At 39.9% G+C, this 20,297-nt stretch overlaps 1 protein-coding gene across 1 annotated transcript in view; it reads right to left on the reverse strand.

Annotated features, from left to right (window-relative positions):
- Positions 1-2,246: 2,246 nt before the first annotated feature.
- Positions 2,247-20,297, reverse strand: part of TTLL10 (tubulin tyrosine ligase like 10) — a 93,629-nt gene continuing 75,578 nt past the window's right edge. The window contains exons 7-11 of the mRNA XM_082274151.1: positions 19,744-19,915; positions 16,608-16,748; positions 13,043-13,159; positions 5,566-5,659; positions 2,247-2,968 (exon numbers count right to left, since the gene is read on the reverse strand). Coding sequence (XP_082130277.1) covers positions 2,271-2,968; positions 5,566-5,659; positions 13,043-13,159; positions 16,608-16,748; positions 19,744-19,915 — 1,222 coding nt within the window. The 3' untranslated portion in view covers positions 2,247-2,270. The remainder of the gene's footprint in view (positions 2,969-5,565; positions 5,660-13,042; positions 13,160-16,607; positions 16,749-19,743; positions 19,916-20,297) is intronic.

Consider the following 20,297-nt stretch of genomic DNA (forward strand, 5'->3'; position numbering starts at 1 on the left):
AAATGGTGACAACAGAGGAGTGCATCTGTGTCTTCATTGGGGGAGAGTGAGTGACAATGAAGAAAAACTAGGACAGAGCATAGTCACCCCATAACAGAAAGTGCCTGTACAATGATCTTCACATAAGAATCACAAAGTGTGATTTTAATGAAATCTTCAAACTGAAAATATAAATTATTAAAAATAGATTTTGAAATTACATTTAGATATTAAAGCTTATTTTTTATTTTTTTCCAAAAAAGCTTATTTACAACTTAATATTTAGATTTACACATACTTTAACCACTTAAGCCCCGGAAGATTTTACCCCCTTCCTGACCAGGGCCTATTTTGCGATTTGGCACTGTGTGAATTTACCGGACAATTGCGCGGTCGTGCGGCGCTGTACCCAAACTAATTTGACATCCTTTTTTTCCCACGAACAGAGCTTTCTTTTGGTGGTATTTGATCACCTTTGCGATTTTTTGATCATGCGCTATAAACAAAAAAAGAGCGTCAATTTTGCAAAAATAACAATATTTTTCACATTTTTTTATATGAAATTACCCACAAAAAAAAAAGTAAAAATCAAATTTTTTTAACATTTTAGGTCAATTTGTTTTCTGCTACATATGCTTGGTAAGAAAAAAATCACAAAAAGCTTATTTTGATTGGTTTGCACAAAAGTTATTGCGTTTACTAACTAAGGGAAAGATTTTTGTCATTTTTATTGTTTTTTTTAAGGATTAATGGCGGCGATCTGCAATTTTTTTTGCGGGACTGCGACATTGCAGCGGACAGATCGGACCCTTGACTGACATTTTTGACACTTTTGGGGTTACCAGTGACATTACCCAAAAGTTGTAAAAATGACACTGGCAGTGAAGGGGTTAACTTTATTTGAGAGGGAGGGGTTAAGTGTGTCCCTAGGGGCGTGATTCTTACTGTGATTGGATGTGGCTGTGTGTGTAACAGCACAGATCAACGGTCCTACATAGCAGGACCGTATGATCTGTGCTGTTACACAGGGGAGACTGACAGGCGGCTTTGTTTACATTAGCCGCCTGCCTTTCTCCCGCTGTAACCGACTCGCGGGGGGGGGGGGTCTGTGACTGAGCCGCTCGTTCCCTAGACCCTCACAGGCTAGCGACGTAGACCTACATCGCTTTGCCTGTGAGGGGCTGACTGCCGACGTAAATCGTCGTTAGGCAGTCGGCAAGTGGTTAAAGTATATTTTCAACTTTGTCCCAAGATGAAATAAAGGTGGTTCTGGGTTAATATACAATAAGTAGTGAGAAACATTGTAGGCAAAAGGGGCACTAAAGCTGTTTTTTTTCTTGCAGGGTAATGAAGAGTTTTTTTTAATTCCCACCAGCTGAAATAATACCGGTCCCCATGGGGAGCCAGGGGCATATCTGTAACATAGTAATGGCTGCAGCAACAGTGCTGCTGTAAGTACAGAGCAGTACAGTAGCCCATAGCAAACAAAAGCCAACTTTTATTAGCTTGACTTCAACAAACTAGATTTCAATTGGTTGCTACAGGTTACTGCACTTATGAATAAGAAACCCTTTATTGAATAGGGTCAATAATGGGTAAAGCCCACCTATCTGCCATTCATTTTTGTAATCGTTAGGCTCTCCTGCCTACAATTCACTGTGTCTGTGATAAGCATGTGTCAGAGGATATTGCCTTCTATGGCTTTGTGGCAAACATTTAAATCATTGGTTCTCAAATCCGGTCCTCGGGACCCACTAACAGGCCAGATTTTAAGTATTACCTTGGGGGATGCAGACTAGAATACTGCAATCACTGAGAAGCAAATGAGATCACCTGTGATGTAATTTAGTTATCTTGCAAACCTGGCCTGTTGGTGGGTCCCGAGGACCGGATTTGAGAACCACTGATTTAAATGACATTAAATGCAGAAGAGTGAACCAGAGCTGCCAATGATCAAAGCAGTTTTTTTTCAACTTAGCTGATCTCAGCAACAAGGCAAGGATGTTACATTTAAACTCATACACTAGTCCTGTAAAACTCTCTTTGGGTGGAATTATTATCTTAACTATTATTCTTAATAGTTATCTTGCAGATTCTGTCTTAAAAATCCCAAGCTTTATGCATTGCTGGACTCTTATCTTAAAATAATCAGGAAAGATAACTACTGTAAGTTTGGCAATGGTTTTCAGTTTGACAGATAAAAGTTTAGAAATATCAGATCAGACCATCTACAAAAGACCATGAATCACTTTTTTAATGCGCTTTTACTAATTTTGGCTCGGCGACCATAATTAGTTTACAGATGCTCCATGACCATGTTCCTTTGAGTGGGTATCTTCTAATGTGGGTTCACCGGGGTCCTCAACATTGCGGACAGAGCCTCTGCTGAAGAGGAGGCGATTCTGTTCAGAAAGGATCACAACATTGGTGTTGATTGATGTATCGGGTGTGCTCCTCCTTGTAAACTGGGGTGTTTTTCTACCAATCACCCTAAATTTCTGAGGACCTGTAAATGAAATCTTGGCAACAGGTGTTGGTTCAGCTTTGCTATTTGTTCGGCCCACCTCTGTTAAACTGTTGAACTGAGGCCCATCCAGACTCTTAGATGATATGTTGTACCTGGCTTTGTGTCTTACTGTGTGGAGTGTCAAGCCATCATGAAAGCCCATCATATTAATGGGGGACATTGCCAAGCTTGTTCTTTGAGGAGATTGCAAGACAGTTGACCTAGTTACAATACGGCTTGCATTGTCTGCAAGAGGTTTAAAAGATCTCTGGGGCTTCTCCACATTTTTCACAAGTTTGATTTGGTTGTCAGCTGGCACTGTCTTCTTCTCTTCTTTAGCAGGACTGGAGCTTCTGGGCCAGTTAAATTTTATTGCCTGTTCATTGGTCTCCCCATTGTATAACAACACAAATGTTTTCTGTGTATTCAGGGGCATAATGCGCTGGCCTTTAAAGCTTTTATTGAAGATCTCAAGGGCCAAGTCTGCGGAAACAAAGGACTTTGATAAAGTCTTTTAAATGAGTTGAAATGCGTATCACAAAAAGCTTTATTTAAAGAGGAGCTTTATCTAAGACAAGAATTACCCAATTAGGGATGGCATAGAGAAGGTTTCAATCTCCTGTCCAGGTTTTTCATTTCTCCAAGAAGCCTTATAGAGATATCCCCACTAGAAAGGCTGTTTCAAATCCTGCTTATCTTCACTTTAGTCTCTGGTGTCACCAAATTAATCTTTCCTAAAGAAAATCAGTTGGTGACATACCTGTGCCCAATGTCCTCGAGTAGGATTCTACATTCTATAGGAAGGAGAAATGAATTTGCCTGATGGCACCAGAGGCTCAATTGAAAAAAATGAGCAGCATCTGTCACAGCTAAATTAGAGGTAGAGGTATCCCCCTCACCATTCCTACAGAGCTGTAAAAAACCCCAAGGCAGTATAAAGTGTGCTATAATCCCCAAAAAGTTGGGAATTATTTCCTTTACTTCTGTCTGTTTAAGTGTATCTAAAGAAAACCTTTTATTTTTCTAGTTTTGGATTGGTTTATGGTTAAAACTATTTTTTTCCTCTGTCTTTGTGCCGTTAGGGATATTTCCTTTCACTTCCTTTCCCATAGATAAGATACAAAGCATGGTTGGACCTAGGGGGTGCTGAGGTGGGCTGCACACCCCCCTTTTCCAGATTTCATTTGTGTTCCCCCAAAGACCCTCTGCCCTGCTGACTTTCCATCTCCTACCCCCCCCCGCCCAACATTTTTTACTGCACCCCTACATCAGGCAGGCTAGATTTGACCCTGACACAAAGTGAGTGGATATCTCTCTAAAGTGAGAGCAATCGCTGGAACAAGTGTCCATGTTGAATGATTTCCCCTCATCTCCGGGTCCAATGGCACCTTTACCACTTTGGATTTCCCATCACTATCTGTCCTGGTGACAGTAATCTAATAGAGACTAATACAAAGGGTGAATCTTCCCAGTGGAACCACAGACAGCAATAAAAATCCAGGGACAACCCTTTGTATTGCTTTTCATATTGTCCTGCCCTTTATTAAGTTTGTTAGTTTCAAACTGATCTGTGCTCCCATTGTTGCATTTTTTCATTTGGCACAGACACTCACTGGAAGTTTTCAGCTGCTTGGCAAAGGTGATCTCTGCACTTCTAATGTGTTGCTGAACCTTTAAAGAATAGGAGTTGCCTCCAAGTATGTATTGTAGTGGCAGTGTGGCTTAACCACTTCGCAACCAATATACGTTTTTTAAATGCAGGAGAGGTGGACAGTTATTTCCCCAGTACTGTGCATAAACAGCACAGAAGAAAGCACCACTGGACTGCTGTTGTGCCCACTAATGGCCTTGAACCAAGTCCTCATTAGACGTCTTAAGCTGCCCATAGATGGTTCAAACCATTTATGGCCAGGCTAAATGTACCCAAGTTGATCAACCAATCAACTGGGGTACAACCAGCCTGTCGGATTTTACATGTGATTATTGCTAGCGGCTATTATAGTCACTAGCAGTAATCATTGTGTTTTCCCAGCGGGGACAGCTCCCCCAGCTCTCCAGAGCATAATGGCTCCAGGAGAAGGATTCCTCCATCAGCACAGACTGTGATAATGGGGGAATTGAGCGATTTTCTCCATCTGTGGCCAGCTTAAGTCCACTGAGCCAATCAGAGTGGCTCTGTACCATGTCATCACTGTGATAACTAATCACATAGATTACAAATGTGAACACATTACTGTGTACATTGTTGATTACTCCCCTTTCTCTCTTATAATGAAGGAAGGGGGAGAAACAGTATTAATTTAGATATGGGGAATAAATGGGTCAGAAGCAACAAATAATCCATGGTGCGGATTTTACACTGACTGTGTGATCATTTTTACCCATTCAACTTCTTCTCCTTTCCATCCTGTCTCTGTATGTGACCTGTATATTAATTATTCACCTCCCTTATCCCGCACATTAAATAACCCCCTCATCTTCATCTTCCAACTGTTTGTGACCTGTACATTAACCCCTTTACCTCCTCCACCATGCGTATGATCTATACATTAAAGTGGAAGTAAAGTCCACCTTTTAACTTGTACTTACAGGTAAGCTTATTATAAGGCTTACCTGTAGGTACAGTGAATATCTCCTAAACTTGCACCGTTTAGGAGATATTAATTGAGATGCAGCCGGTGACATCAAAGGCGCCTGCACTCTGAACGGACGGCTTACCCAAGGCCGTACCTTCAGAGCTCTGTGCCGTTCATATAGCCAGAGCCCACAAACCCAGAAGAAAGACCAGGTGAAGATGGAAGCGCCGGGAGCCTTAATAACGTTGCACTGGAGGGTTCCGCTTTTAGGTAAGTCTGTCATAATGTGCTAGTATGCAGTGATTTTTATGATGCTTGTGCAGTACCTGGGGTAGACATAACCTTTGTCTTCTATGGTAGTATCATTTGGCAAATTGCAGGCAATTAAAAATATATAAAGAATGTTGAAAACCAATAAATATAATAAATCGGTAATCCCTGCTAAAATCTAAACCATCATTCACAAATGAAACTTAGTGGAAAATGTGTATGAAATATACATACCAAGGGTTTCATTGACCACATTGGGGATTACTTCTTTCAGTACCTCACAGTTGGTATGCAGAGCAGGATTACAGTTCATTTCCAGCAGCCACACCTAAAAAAGAGTCAGAAATAAGTGTCTGGCTGACCATAGACAGAACGTGCTCTCATTGCAGGAGGTAAGGCTTGGCAAAGGTTTTTATCTTGGTCACTGTCTAGCCCAACGTTTTTCAAACTTTTTACCTCTGAGGAACTTTTGAAATAGTTTTAAGGTCTTGGAGAGCCCCTGCTTAAATGGTTACACATACTGTACAGCTCATGGTACAAAGGCAGTAAATCATGCAAAGATTTAAATAAAGCAATACAAAATGTAGCATACCTAGATTATTTCACACCTAGCACATTTTTTAACACCCACCCACTGTATACAACTGTATCAGTCATTAAATTAAATTCAATGAATAACAATAACAACAACAAAAAGAAATGCAGATAGTGAAAATGGTGGTGTGCTATAAGATTAGTGGTCAGTGTAATTATAAGTTGGTCAGTGGAAAATTGCCGACTTGTATTGATGATCAGATTGGGTGGGAGATCAATTCTCCATTGCTCACTATTCAAGGAACTCCTAACAACCTCAGGAGGAACCCTGGTTAGGAAAGGCTGGTCTAGCCTGACCGAGCTCTTCCAGTTTCTATCCTCTAGATATAATCTCTTGCTTAGGGCAGTATCACAAGCAATGTACAGTTGTGTGGAACTTGGCTAGGTATAGCCACCCTTACTAAAGTCTTCAACTGATTACATTAAAGGGGTTTTCTTTTGCAGCTCTCTATTAATCCAGAGTCATTTAATCTTTTTCACTAATGATGTGCCTTCCCTCCATTTTTTTTTCGGCATGGTAGTCATCAAGTCCAGCTTGTCCTGTACAATGGCAGTTCAGAGAACAGTCTATCCCATCTTCAAAAGAACTCCAAAAACTTCAAGAAGCAAAGACTTTTAATGTAGCTTTGATGTGAATTCTAACAGATTGTAAGCTCTTCTGAGCAGGGTCCTCTTAACCCTTTTGTATTTTATTCTATTTTAACTGCATTGTCTCCCTTTATATTGCAAAGCACTGTGAAAACTGTTGATGCTATATATATCCTGTATAGTAATATTATTCTATTAATTCTCGTGAATCAGTTATGCGTTTGTTGGTCTAGAATAACTATGGCCACCTATTGCCATGTGGCATTTTGGCATTTGCATAACTCTGCCAAAAAGCCAGTTCGCTGCCTGAATCATGACTTAAACTGTTGAGAGTAGAACTGTAGCAGGCTGCTATGAAATTTTCAGGAAGTTATGTACAGCACCTCTTACCAGCTTTGATCTGCCTGCATTGCATCGAGAAGCACAGAGACGCACTGAGTGACAACATCACTGGGTCTAAAACTAAGTATGTAATGAAAACGTAAAAGTTTCATTTTACAAATGTAATTAGTTTGTTGATGAAGGAGGTGGGATGAACCATGGAAGGGAAAATATAAGCAGTATAAACTTTAGCTTTAGAGTCGGTTCACACTGATCCGACTCGAAGTCCCCCCGACTTCGGGCGACTAATGAAGTCGCCCGTGCAGCGCGGCTTGCAACGACTTCTCATAATGGAAGTCAATGCAAGTCGCTCCGACTTTGCAAAAAAAAAGTGCAGGAACCTTTTTCTAAGTCGGAGCGACTTGAGTCGCTCTGATTAGAATGGTTCCCATTGCACAGCATTGGAAGCTACTTGTCAGACGACCAAGTCACCTGACAAGTTGGATCAGTGTGAACCGGCAGTCAAGCTGCAAGGGTTTTTTCTTACACAAACACAGACAATGTAACATCATTCCTCAGCTAAAACTCAATGTAGTCTATATCCTATCTCACTACATGGTCTGTGTTTCCTTCCTCTCAATACAGTTTGTCATGTTAAAGGATCAAGAAATACAATTCTCCTGGGAGGAGGGTAAACTAGCATGTTATGTCTATTAATGTTACATCATTAAGAAAAAGTGTTTTGTTGCGTTGTCATCTAAATATTAGTTATCATATAAATAATATTGTATACATAAAGTATTTTACACCAATATGTGACATGATAAATATAAATATACAAAAATCATATAAATTCAAAATATTAAAAAAACAAGAGTTCCGTGCAATCATGCAGGATAATATGTGAAAGTCCAAAGAAAAAATATAAAAGTCCCAAAAATTATTCAGATCAGAATATGGTGATATAGTGATCAAATCATGCACTATTCAAATCATACATTAATCAAATCATGCACTAATTATTAGCTAAAGTGGATGTCACTTTAGCTAATAAATAGTTTTATTGGGTGCTTCACAATAAGAATCTCTTCCTTCTCTTTCTATCTACTATGCCCCACGGGAATGGTTGTGAGTATTTTCTGGCAAAGTGCCATTATTCATTTGGGCTTCTCTGCTGTGATATACATCATATAACCATAGTGAGGGGGACTCACTAAAAGCGAGGTTAGACCCATTTAGGGTCTCATCTTCTGGTAGGAGGCTAATTATGTCTGTCTTGGAGTGGGCCACTTTAAACACCAATTGAAGATGTGCATGATTTCATCGCTATATCGCCATATTCTGATCTGAATGATTTTAGGAACTTTTATATTGCTTCTTTGTACTTTTACATATTATCCTGCCTGATTGCACAGAACTCTTGTTTTTTGAATATTTTGAATTTATATGATTTTTGTATATTTATATTTTTTTACGTCATATTTTGGTGTAAAACACTTTATGTATACGATATTATTTAAAACAGGGGGGGGGGGACAGCGCTCAATATTATCTGTGCATATCAAAACCACAAATCACAATTAAATGATAATAGTTGGGTTCCCCCAAGTGATTAACCATAAAGTGACTGTGCAACTGTGCAGCAAATAAATTAAAGTGGTTGAAGTGCTTGGTGCTCAGCAAAGATGCATCCTTTATGTGAAATGAGGGTAAAGGAATCCGTCACCAGGTGTCCTACTCACTTACCAGATGACCCCTTGGGGTCTAGCATAGGTAAGTGGTAACTTCAAGAAATTCCCGGTATTTGGCCAGACTTCGTCTCCCCGCTCTCTTTAAATGCCCGGGACTTTATCCACTGTATAAGGAGGACTGCTATGGATTCCGCTAGGTATTCCATTCAAGTCATATACGATAATTCCATTAAGCCATAAGAAAACTGAGGAAGCTCATGGTGTAGTATGTATTTTTCAAGGTTTAATAAAAATGTAGCCACTTACATTCAAGTTTGCAGGGAACAGCTCGGAGTAGCGCCGCAGCCGGTTTGCGTTCCGGCTGCGTTCCAGGAAACCGGAAGTGGCGTAGGGCGTAGCACGGGACCCGACGCGTTTCGTCATCCAACGTATGATGTCATCAGGGATCAAATGGGGTCATCTGGTAAGTGAGTAGGACACCTGGTGACGGATTCCTTTACCCTAATTTCACATAAAGGATGCATCTTTGCTGAGCACCAAGCACTTCAACCACTTTAATTTGTTTGCTGCACATTTGCACCTGCACTTTATGAATGGACTATAAGTTGTTTTATACCTATTTATAGTTGCACAGTCACTTTATGGTTAATCACTTGGGGGAACCCAACTATTATTATCATTTAATTGTGATTTGTGGTTTTGATATGCACAGATAATATTGAGCACTGTCCTCCCCTCCTTGTTTTACATTCACTAACACATTGGTGTTTTCGACTAGCTGCTCAATTTTTGAATATTTAATTAATTAGTTTATTAATTTTTGAATTAATTTATTTCTGTATTAATTTATTGATACTCACCAGTCCTAGGCGTGATCACGTGAGTAATAACAGTCACTCACACCCCCCTTTTTTATACAATATTTTTTGTATGATAACTTATATTTTGATAGCAGTGCAGCATAACACTTTTTCTTTCTATTTTCTATATTGGTATGTGCATTATATTTGAGTGCGGCTGTCAATAATTATAATAATTTTTTATTGGTTTATTCACATTGAGCGCAGATATTATCCATTAGAATGTTACATCATAAGCTGCCTTTGAATTTGATATTCTGATAGCTGATATTCTTTTTCTGTAGAACTGTGCAATATCTGCAGTAGATCAACTGCACATGTCCAGTACAAAAATGTATTGTGTCTTGTATGTCCCCACATTTTATCAGCTGCAGAATTACCATCAACATCATAAGAGCACTGGCACTGGGGCTTCCAAGAAGCTCCTGGTTCCCAGCCTAGCATAGGCTAAAGCTGGCCATAGATGGATCAGAGTTTGGCCAGTTTAGTAGGGACCAGCTAAATTTCGACACATGTGCGGTCATTCCCGCTTGACAAAAGTTGATCTACTGATCGACTTCTGTCTAATGGCCTTGTTGGAAATTCTTTTCAATCAGCAGCTGCAGCCACTGATCAGTTTATTCTGACAGCGGACAGTCCCCACTGTCAGAATACAATGTCTCAGTGGAGAGGATTCCTCCATCCACCCTGACTATGAAGATGGAGGAATCCAGCCTGCTGACTGAACAAAAAAAACAATCCATTATTGGCCAGTCTAAATTAAAACTCGCCATGCCCTATCATTCGTTCATTTTGGAAGGCCACATAGTCACAACTAAACAATGGCCAGAAGGGTTCTAAAGTAGCTCTTCTCTCCATGATCCCGGGTTCTAATAAAAATATTAAAAAGAGTCTTTTCAGATTTTTTATTCTGGCTGGTAAAACCCTGATCCCTAGATCTTGGGAAAACCTCTATACCCCCTTCCATTAGAGATTGGGTCACTGAACTGGACAATCTCATAAGACTGGAGGAATTAATTGCCATAGTTTATAACTAGGTTTTTTTTTTACAAACTTTGGTATGTATGGATGGAATTTTCCACTTCACCTAACATTTTGCCCTTTCTTACTTAATTTTAGTTATCAAATTATTTCCTCCCTGCCATACACTTTTTTCCTAACATTCCATCTTCTCTGACTCCATAAACTTTCTAATTTTCTTTCATTTTCTTTCTCTTTTCTTTTTCCTCTATCTTTTCTATCTTATGTCTCTTTTTTTCAAAAATCGAATATAGGTTGTACTTTATTTGCGTTTTCTTATTATCCTCTTGTATTTATTACTTTTTTCCTTTTCCACTATATATATATATATATATATATATATATATATATATATATATATATATATTATTATTATTCAGGTACTTATATAGCGCTGTCAATTTATGCAGTGCTTTTACATATACATTGCACATTCACATATATCCAATATATTCCATTTTATTTTATTTGCTCATTTGTTTGTTTTCTTTTATGTGTATTTTATTTTTTGATACACTTTATTTTTGCATTAATATGTTGTAATAAATGATAACTAAGATTTTGTATTAGTTATACAATACACGCTTGAGTGATATTTATTTGTTAATACTTGTATCTTCTATTGTCACAGAATACTGTTTTAATGTTTATTAATGCTGCCCTATTGTCCTACCATATTTGACCTATTAATTTGTATACTTACAACCTAAAAAATGTTTAATTTGAAAAAAAAATAAAAAAATCATATTAACACCTAAAAGTGATTGTAAAGTCTCGTTTTCTTTTTTTTGTTAAAAATAACAAACATGTTATACTTACCTGTTCTGTGCAGTGGTTTTGCACAAAGCAGCCCACATCTTCCTTTTCTCGGGTCCCTCTTCAGTGCTCCTGGCCCCTTCCTCCTGTTACATGCCCCCACAGCAAGCAGCTTGCTATGGGGGCACCCGATCCAAGCAGCAGCTCCTTGTTTCCATTCAGATACGGAGCCACAGCCCAGCCCCGCCCCCTCTCTCTCCACGTTGGCTGACTGGCTTTGATTGACAGCAGCGGGAGCCAATAGCACTGCGCTGCCATCTTAGCCAATGAGGAGGGAGAGTCTCGGGCAGCGGAGACCTTCCTGCAACACCACTGGATGGAGATGGGGCTCAGATAAGTATTATGGGGGCTGCTGCACACAGAAGGCTTTTTTTTTTTTTTAATGCATATAATATATTTTAAAATATAAAAACCTTCTGACTTTACAACCACAACATGACCCTGATAAGCAAACAGTCAAATAGGTAGGGTCCTCTACGTCTAGGCCTAATATATGAACTATTTGCTTTAAATGATTTAGCCTGTCTGGAAACAGGAAACAAAGAGGCTGACTGGTTTTTAGGAATAAATGGCAAGAGGATCGTTACTTTTTTCTTAAGGCAGTAAATTAACTTAAGGCTCCTAAATTGGCCTTTTCTTGGTATCTTTAAAATCTAGGAGCTCACAGAACATTTCCTGTTATGTGTGGAAGGCAACAAGTCAAGAAGGCACGCGGAAACAACAGATCTTTGCTCTGTTGCAAGTGCTTAGACCCACATATAAAGGCATTGGAATGGATTGTTATTATTTTTTCTGTTTTGCTTAAAACCACTATGACTTAGAAGGTTTTTCTATTATATTGGAATTTTAAAAGCTAAGCTTATCTTTAAAACTAATCACATGTTCCACCCATATTTAGAGTGGAACATGCAACATTTTCCAGCTCCTGCCCCCTCCCTGTGATAGCAGGATGGTTTCCTCTTCCCATACCCGCTGTTACTTTTTAAAAACAACACGGCTATGTGGGGCTCTGCCCACAAAGCCATGTCATTTAATCACAGATTCCAGTGCATGAATGAACTACAATTACCATCCTCTACCGCAGCAGACTGACTTTTAGTTTTAATGGGCTGTGGGGGTGCTGATGAGCGCTCTCATAGTCCACTGACATGTCCTCGGCCTTTCTATTTATAACAGAGGTATGGGCTGAAAGACATGTCTGCAGGCGCTCACATTGCACCCCTAATCTACTGATCAGGGGTGCAATGCTTTCCAGGCTCCTGCAGGAAAAAAATAACACATGCACATTTTTTTTTTTGCAAAAATATGTGCATTTGTTATTTTTCTTCAAAGGTGAACTTACACTTAAGGTTTCATATAGCTGTCTTCCAGTAGGGTTATGGCAAGCTGTTTTATTGATTTGGAAGCTAAAAACTGTGTGCTATAGATAGAGTCTACAGCCAACTTTACAGAAACTATAGGAAAATCTTAGCTAAAGACATCAAAGACAGCCAACCAGCAAAGGTGATTGTTATTATCTTAAGGCCAATATTAAAGGGTTTCTTACTTTCTTGTTAAAAATGCAAAACTCTTATAATATATGGTAATCATGGGTGTGAATGCAAAGCATTGATACTGATTTTTTTTTTCCATATTCTGGAGCTGCGTTGATAACTCTTTTCTATTTAACAAATCCAATATCTATAGTATACAGTATATGAGGTTGAAACTGTAACAAGTCATCAAATTCCTGTGCATTTAGAATAAGTTCAATTTAAAGTGATCTACATGATGATAAAAGATACGGTATATCTTAGGATTTAATTTACACTAACATAATACCTTAAAGTCATCATCAATTAGGAAGTCACAGCCGATGAGGTCAAAAAAGCCCCGTCGACACTCCAGCTTTGATTTTACGGTCAGGAAACAGTGTATCATTATCTGCTGCATCCTTTTCTGTCAAAGACAGGAAAACAATGACATAACAGGCAAACAATTACAGGCATGCACACCAGACTGCCTTTCATTCATTTACTGTCAGATATGACTATGATGGGTTATACAATAAATGGGAAAAAAAGGAAATCCTCCAAATCTGCTGACCCTGAAAAGTGTAGTTACCATACTTACCTTAGCCAAGCATAGGTAGGTTGAGTTCAGTTACACAACAATTGGCTAGTACAATTTTAAATAACTATATTCCAAGTATAAACACTAATATACTCCGTTTTGTTAGTGTCTGGACTTAGTAGCAATATTCTTTTAGTAGGTCTTGTTTTTTGAGTCTAAATTGAGTAGATTGTGGGCTTTAGAACACAAATATTAACAAATTGTTGTCATTTTTGATGATGGTAATGCCTCGTACATTTTCGGCTTGTTAGTATGATGCTTCCGATAACCGACTCCGACTTTTCGGCCGAACAAAATCTGGTGCGCAGACTATAAAATTTTTGTTGGCCGTCAACAGAACGGCCGATTTTCTGTCAGTCAGTACAGATTTCGGCAGACAAAATTCAGATGAGCAAGACTGGGCATGCTCAGAGAAGAAAAAACACACGGAAAGTTAACTAGCACATGACATCACTTCTGAAGTTGGTTTTTGTTGGCCGAGAAAATTCGTGTGCAGTCTAGAGCACATTTCAACCAACACAACACTGGACAAAAGACGGCCGATCGGTCGGCCGATAATCGTTGCGTGTGTACGAGGCTTTCGTTAGAACTTTTACTATTCCCCCTTACTGATGGTTACTTGGCTAAGAGGTTATCCATCAGCTACACCCTGAAGCTTGTGAGAGTGTAGTGCTTGTCTTTTAGTCTTTTTCTATTTTAAATAAAACCTTACTACTCTGTGGAAACATTTATTTTCCTTTTTTTTCTGAGTGCTTAAAGTTCTACTAAGGCTCGGTTTCCACTAGTGCGGCTACGAAGTCGTGCTACTTCTAGCACGACTTCGTAGCGAAAGTAAACTGCGGCTTCAGTGAAACTTGTCCCTCAAGTGCACGATCTACTTTTGAAGTCGCCGCAACTGAAGCCGCGGCAGTGGAAACGGGCCCCATTGAAAACAATGGGTTTTGACTTGCTGTGCGACTTGACATGTGTCAAGTCGCACCGCAAGTCGCACTAGTGGAAACCGAGCCTAAAGTCTTGTTTTGTTTTTGTTTTTTTGTTTTTTTAAATAACAAACATGTAATACTTACCTCCTCTGTGCAGTGGTTTTGCACAGAGCATTCCAGATCCTCCTTTTATTGGGTCCCTGGCTGGAGCTCCTGGCCCCTCCCTCCTGCTGAGTGCCCCCACAGCAAGCAGCTTGCTATGGGGGCACCTGAGCCGAGCTGCAGCTACGTGTATTCATTCAGACATGGAGATGCTGTTTGGCCCCACCCTCTCCCTCTCCTGATTGGCTAACTGAGTTTGACTGCTAGCAGCGGGAGCCAATGGCACCGCTGCTGTGTCTCAGCCAATCAGGAGAGAGAGTCCCGGATGACTGAAACACTCTTGGACATTGCTGGTTAGAGAGGGGACTCTTACCCTAGGGGGGCTGCTGCACACAGAAGGCTTTTATCCTAAAAGAGAAGTATGACTTTGGAGTTTTTTGAGCATTATACTTACCTAGGTGGATGCAGCATTGGTCCAATGCTGCATCTGTCCCCTGGCGCCTCTACATTGAGAACCGAGCGATCGACCACTGCTGATCCATTGGTTCTAAAAGCTCCCCGAGCAGAGAGGTGGTGACTATCAGTCATCAGCTCTCTGCTCTGCCCCCTCCTCGCTCACTGGAGCGCTGGGCTGTGGAGGGGCGAGGAGCGGCTGGCTCAGGCTTTCAGCGTCTCGCTGAGAGGCTGAGCTGAGTGTCAGTCCAGGCACCTGGTGGATCCTGACCTCCATTGTCGTGATGACGCGGTGCCTGAACCGACTTCTGTGAGGTCAGCAGAGAGTGGACTTCAGACCGCTCTCTGCTGAAAACGAATTGCACTCCTGTGATCCATAGGAGATGTACAGCCAAACAAGCTTTGGCTGTACATCTCCTTTATTTCACAGAATGCATTAAGATAAAAAACCTTCTGACTTTACAAACCCTTTAAGCACTTATATATGGATGCTTAGGATTGTAGAAGATACTAATTTACTTTTAGTTTATTACAATCATTTGATTGTTTCACACAGGTTGGAGGATAAGCGCACCAATAATTTATTTATTTTAAAGCCACATCTGTGTACAGATCCAGGTTGCCATATTGCCTTGCATTTTACAAAAAATACAGCACTGCAGATTCAAAACAAAAGGGCATTTTTGTTATAACATTCAGTTACAATATGACTTGTATAGCAATTGCATATTGCATTTTTTTTTTTTATTTGCAATTTTTTTTTCTACAAAAGTGTAGTTACAGTTTAACCTGTTCCGATCGGCCATACCCATATATGTGGCCTCTCGGTGGGTGGGCATTAACACCGCAACATATATGAGGTCTGTATGTAAACACTTCTGTGCTGAGAGCATGCTTTGTGCATGCTTCCAGCACAGCTACCGGTGGGAACTAGGAAAGCTCCCGATGCCTATTTGCGATCAAGGGCTTTCCGATCATGTGACTGAAGTGACAGCGAATCACATCAGTCATGTGACCAGAATGCCCGCCTCGGCCTCCTGGCATTTAGAACTCTTAAAAGGGCAGGAAGGAGGAAGGGGTTAATCAATGTATAAATAATGATATAAACTGGGGGTCTCAAATATTTCTAAACAAAGAGTCAGTTTACTGTCCTTTTAGACTTTAGGGGGGCTGGACTAGGGCCAGTGGAGTAGAAAATGTCCTGGCATCCAGTGGGAGTAAAAAATGCCCCATTTTTGGTGACAATGGGAGGAATAGTGCCCCTGGCATTTAAAACTCTTAAAGGGGCTGGAAGCAGGAAGGGGTTAATCAATGTACAAATAAGGATATAAACTGGGGGTCTCAAAACTTTGTAAACAAAGAGCAAGTTTACTGTCCTTTAGACTTTAGGGGGGCTGGACTAGGGCCAGTGGAGTAGAAAATGTCCTGTCACCCAGTGGGAGTAAAAAATGCCCCATCTTTGGTGACAATGGGAGGAATAGTGCCCTATTATTGGAGTCAGTTGGAGGAATAGTGCCCCATCGTTGGTGTCAATGGAAGGAGTTGTGCCCCATTTGATGGTGTAAGGGGGGCGTATAGTAACCCATTGTTGGTGTCAGCGACAGAAATTATGCCCCATCTTTAGTGTCATTGGATAGAATAGTACCCCAAGGGCCGGATAAAGACAAGCAAGGGGCCACATCCAGGCCTGGGCTGCAGTTTGGAGATCACGGATTTAAATATGGATTACTTCACCAATTAATTAATTGTTTTGGCAAAAAAGCATTATGCATATGGCTACCATGATAATTCCTCACCGTAAAAACACTGAGAACCCAGTCCTGAGGCAAAGACTTAGCTGCAGCAAAATTCTCATTGACATAGTTGTTAAACCTTTCCATTCCCCACACTGTCTCCTCTTTCATCTCATTGTAAAGTGGGTTTTTCTTCTGCATGTACTGGTAAAAAAAAAAATAGTAAAATAATGTTTTAATAAACAACACATAATAAATTCTAATAGGTACAGTATATTCTGTTCATGGATTAACCACTTCTGGACCGGAAGGTTTTCCCCCTTAATGACCAGGTCATTTTTGCGATGCTGTACCCAAATAAAATTAATGTCCTTATTTTCTCACAAATAGAGCTTTCTTTTTGGTGGTATTTGATCATCTCTGTGATTTTTATTTTTTGCGATATAAACAAAAAGAGAGTGATAAATGTCAAAAAGGGGAGTGGTTGGCGCTGCCAGGAAGTTAGGTTAATGGGAAATCTGGGCTAGGCTCCTATAGTTCAAGACCAAGTTCAACACATGCAAATGCACATAGAATGTATGTGGGAATGAGAACTATATAAGTAATAGGATATAGAAACACAATGGGTGTGTAATATGTGTTTTCATTGCCTATGAGTATGCAGTTGCACTTTATTGAATAGATGGTTATGACTATTCGGAATGCACCTTATTTAGTTTGATTAGTGCACTATATTTATTTTTTAGCACCTTTGCACACTAACTCTCTATATCACCATAATTTATTAATACTATCTTTATATGCTTTTATATTTTTATACCTACATTTACATATATTTGCATATTTATGTTGAGTCTCAATAAGCCTGTTAGGTATTGAACACATTTATTTATTTATTGATTTGGTATCAGCACATAGTGTTAATTTTACACACATATTACACACCCATTGTGTTTCTATATCCTATTACTTATATAGTTCTCATTCCCACATACATTCTATGTGCATTTGCATGTGTTGAACTTGGTCTTGAACTATAGGAGCCTAACCCAGATTTCCCATTAACCTAACTTCCTGGCAGCGCCAACCACTCCCCTTTTTGACATTTACACCTGACGCTCCCCCACTGGGGGTGCATCTTTTGGAGTGGGCAGCAGCCATTAGTGTTTTATTTATAGAAATTTTACGCACTATTTTATAGATAGTTTATCCTAAGCGCGGATCTTTCTTCTTTTCTTTAAAAAGAGAGTGATAATTCTGAAAAAAAAAAACAATATTTTTTACTTTTTGCTATAAAAAATTCCCAATAAATAGGTGTATATTGATTGGTATGCGCAAAAGTTATCGTGTCCACAAACTAGGGGAAAGACTTATGTCATTTTTATTTATTTTTTATTATTTTTATTTATTTTTTATTTTTTTACTAGTAATGGCGATCAGCTTTTGGGGACCAGTAACATTGCAACAGTAATCAGTGCTAAAAATATGCACTATTACTGTACTAATGACACTGGCAGGGAAGGGGTTAAACCAGGGGTGATCAAAGGGTTAAATGTGTCCCTAGGGGGTGCTTTCTAACTGTGTGGGGGATGGGCTTGCTGAATGAACACAGAGACCTGTGATCCTAAATAGGAGGAACACAGGATCCATGTGTTTATTACTGACAGAACAGCGGTCCACCATTCTATCTCAGCGTGAAGCGATTGCGGGTGCCTGGTAACAATTGCGGTCACCAGACCCGCTAATTGCCCCCTACTAGCGGTCCTGCGAAATTACTTACAGGTACGTCGTTTCTCGGGACAGAGCTGATTTGCCGCAGTATATGTACTACTGGCGGTCGGCAAGTGGTTAAATATCATAACAGTTCAGTCATTGTTATTTAAAGCAGAACTAAACTCTCTCAATCAACATTAACTATTTTAATTGTATGCTGATAGCATTTAGATAAGAAAGTATATTGTATTTCAACTTTTTTAACATTTCTTTATTTGCTTCCTGCTTTCTAGCCTATGTCCTGATTGGCTCAGTGGCTCTGATTGACAGCAGCGGGACCCAATGGTGCTGCTGCCAAAAGCCAATCAAGAGTGCGAGTCCCCAGAGAGACAACACGCTCGTGGACATGGCTGGATGGAGATGGGGCTCAGAAAAGTATTGGGGGGGGGGGGGAGCTGCTCCACACAGAAGTTTTTTTAACTTTATGCATAGAATGCATGAAGGTGGAAAAACTTTGTGCCTTTACAACCACTTTAATTTCTGCATGCTGTTGATGAAGCATGAGAACTCTCCCTAACAAGTAATTAAAATTGTAATTGTATTGTTTTGTGTAAAAATAAATAAATAAAAATAAAAAAAATTGTTAATGTAGACAAAATAAAATGTGGAATTATTTTATTCTATGTATATATGCCTCCAAAGTCCATGATTTTTGAGCTTTCAAAACCATGTTGTAAATTGTAATTGTAACTATATTACTTTAAATTTATTGTTGAGGCTGCATTCACATGTCAGCGTATGGATCGCGGGCAGAATCGCCGCGATTCCGCCCGCGATCCGGAAATCATTGCAAATCGCCAGACGCCTGTGCGTTGCCCGTGATTTGCAATAGCACCCCATACGATGAGCGATGTTGCCGCGATTTCCGCCTGCCGAATCGCGGTAACATCGCGCAAAAAAAATCGCGGGACGCATTACGCTCCAAAGAAGCTCTTGTACTTTTTTGGGCGTAATGCGTCCCGCGATTTTTTTTGCGCGATGTTACCGCGATTCGGCAGGCGGAAATTGCGGCAACATCGCTCAGCGTTTGGGGTGCTATTGCAAATCACGGGCAACGCACAGGCGTCCCGCGATTTGAAATGATTTCCGGATCACGGGCGGAATCGCGGCGATTCTGCCCGCGATCCATACGCTGACATGTGAATGCAGCCTGAATTGTAACTGTGCTTTAATAAAATAAAGAGTGCAATGTCATATCAGTTAAATAAAAACTCTGACTGATTGCTATAGGCTATAATATCATTGCTCTTTGCCCTATGAAATAAACACAGCTGTTTCCAGACTTTGAAATAAAACCATGTGAAGAGGAGTTGTTTTAGAAAATGAGCAAAAATAAACAATGTAATAATAATAATAAAGTATGTAACAAAAGAGCATTTACATGTTCACTGTTTAGTTTCAGGGTGTGTGTATGCCTTCAACAAACCTGGTTCGTCAAGTGAGCTGTGAGATCATCGGACTTTGGATCATATGGGTTGCAGGTCAGGCGTACATAGCCGTGACGGAAAAATACATAATAAGGCACAGTAGAGGCTATGAGCAGGTAGGAACGAATATCAAACTTCTTTCCTTCCAATAGCAAAGGGTTTGGAATGTATCTGTAATAGAGGGGAAAAAAGGGTAACTCTATATAAATTACAGTTGTTATGCAGAACATCTGACTTCCTTAAAAAGGGTTTAACATTCAGATATTTCAGTAATATAACCCCCCATACACATAACAATTAGCCTACATAATAGCTGGTAGATCCAAAGAAGTCAGACTATATGTGTGGTGTGCTTAGCTATAGATTACTGCACTTTTCTATACTTTTACCATAGTTCTTTACCTGACCTTAAAGCAGAACTAGGGAAAAATATTTTCCTTAGTTCCAACAGAAGGATGCTACAAGATCCCTCGCTAGCCCCAGCTTCTTCTTCCCAGCTTCTTCCGGGTGCCCCTGTTTGGCCATCTTGATTGGCCGGGGTGGGATGATGCCG

Source organism: Pelophylax lessonae (genome assembly GCF_965119305.1).
Source record: "Pelophylax lessonae genome assembly, chromosome: 12".
Classification (NCBI taxonomy): Eukaryota; Metazoa; Chordata; class Amphibia; order Anura; family Ranidae; genus Pelophylax; species Pelophylax lessonae.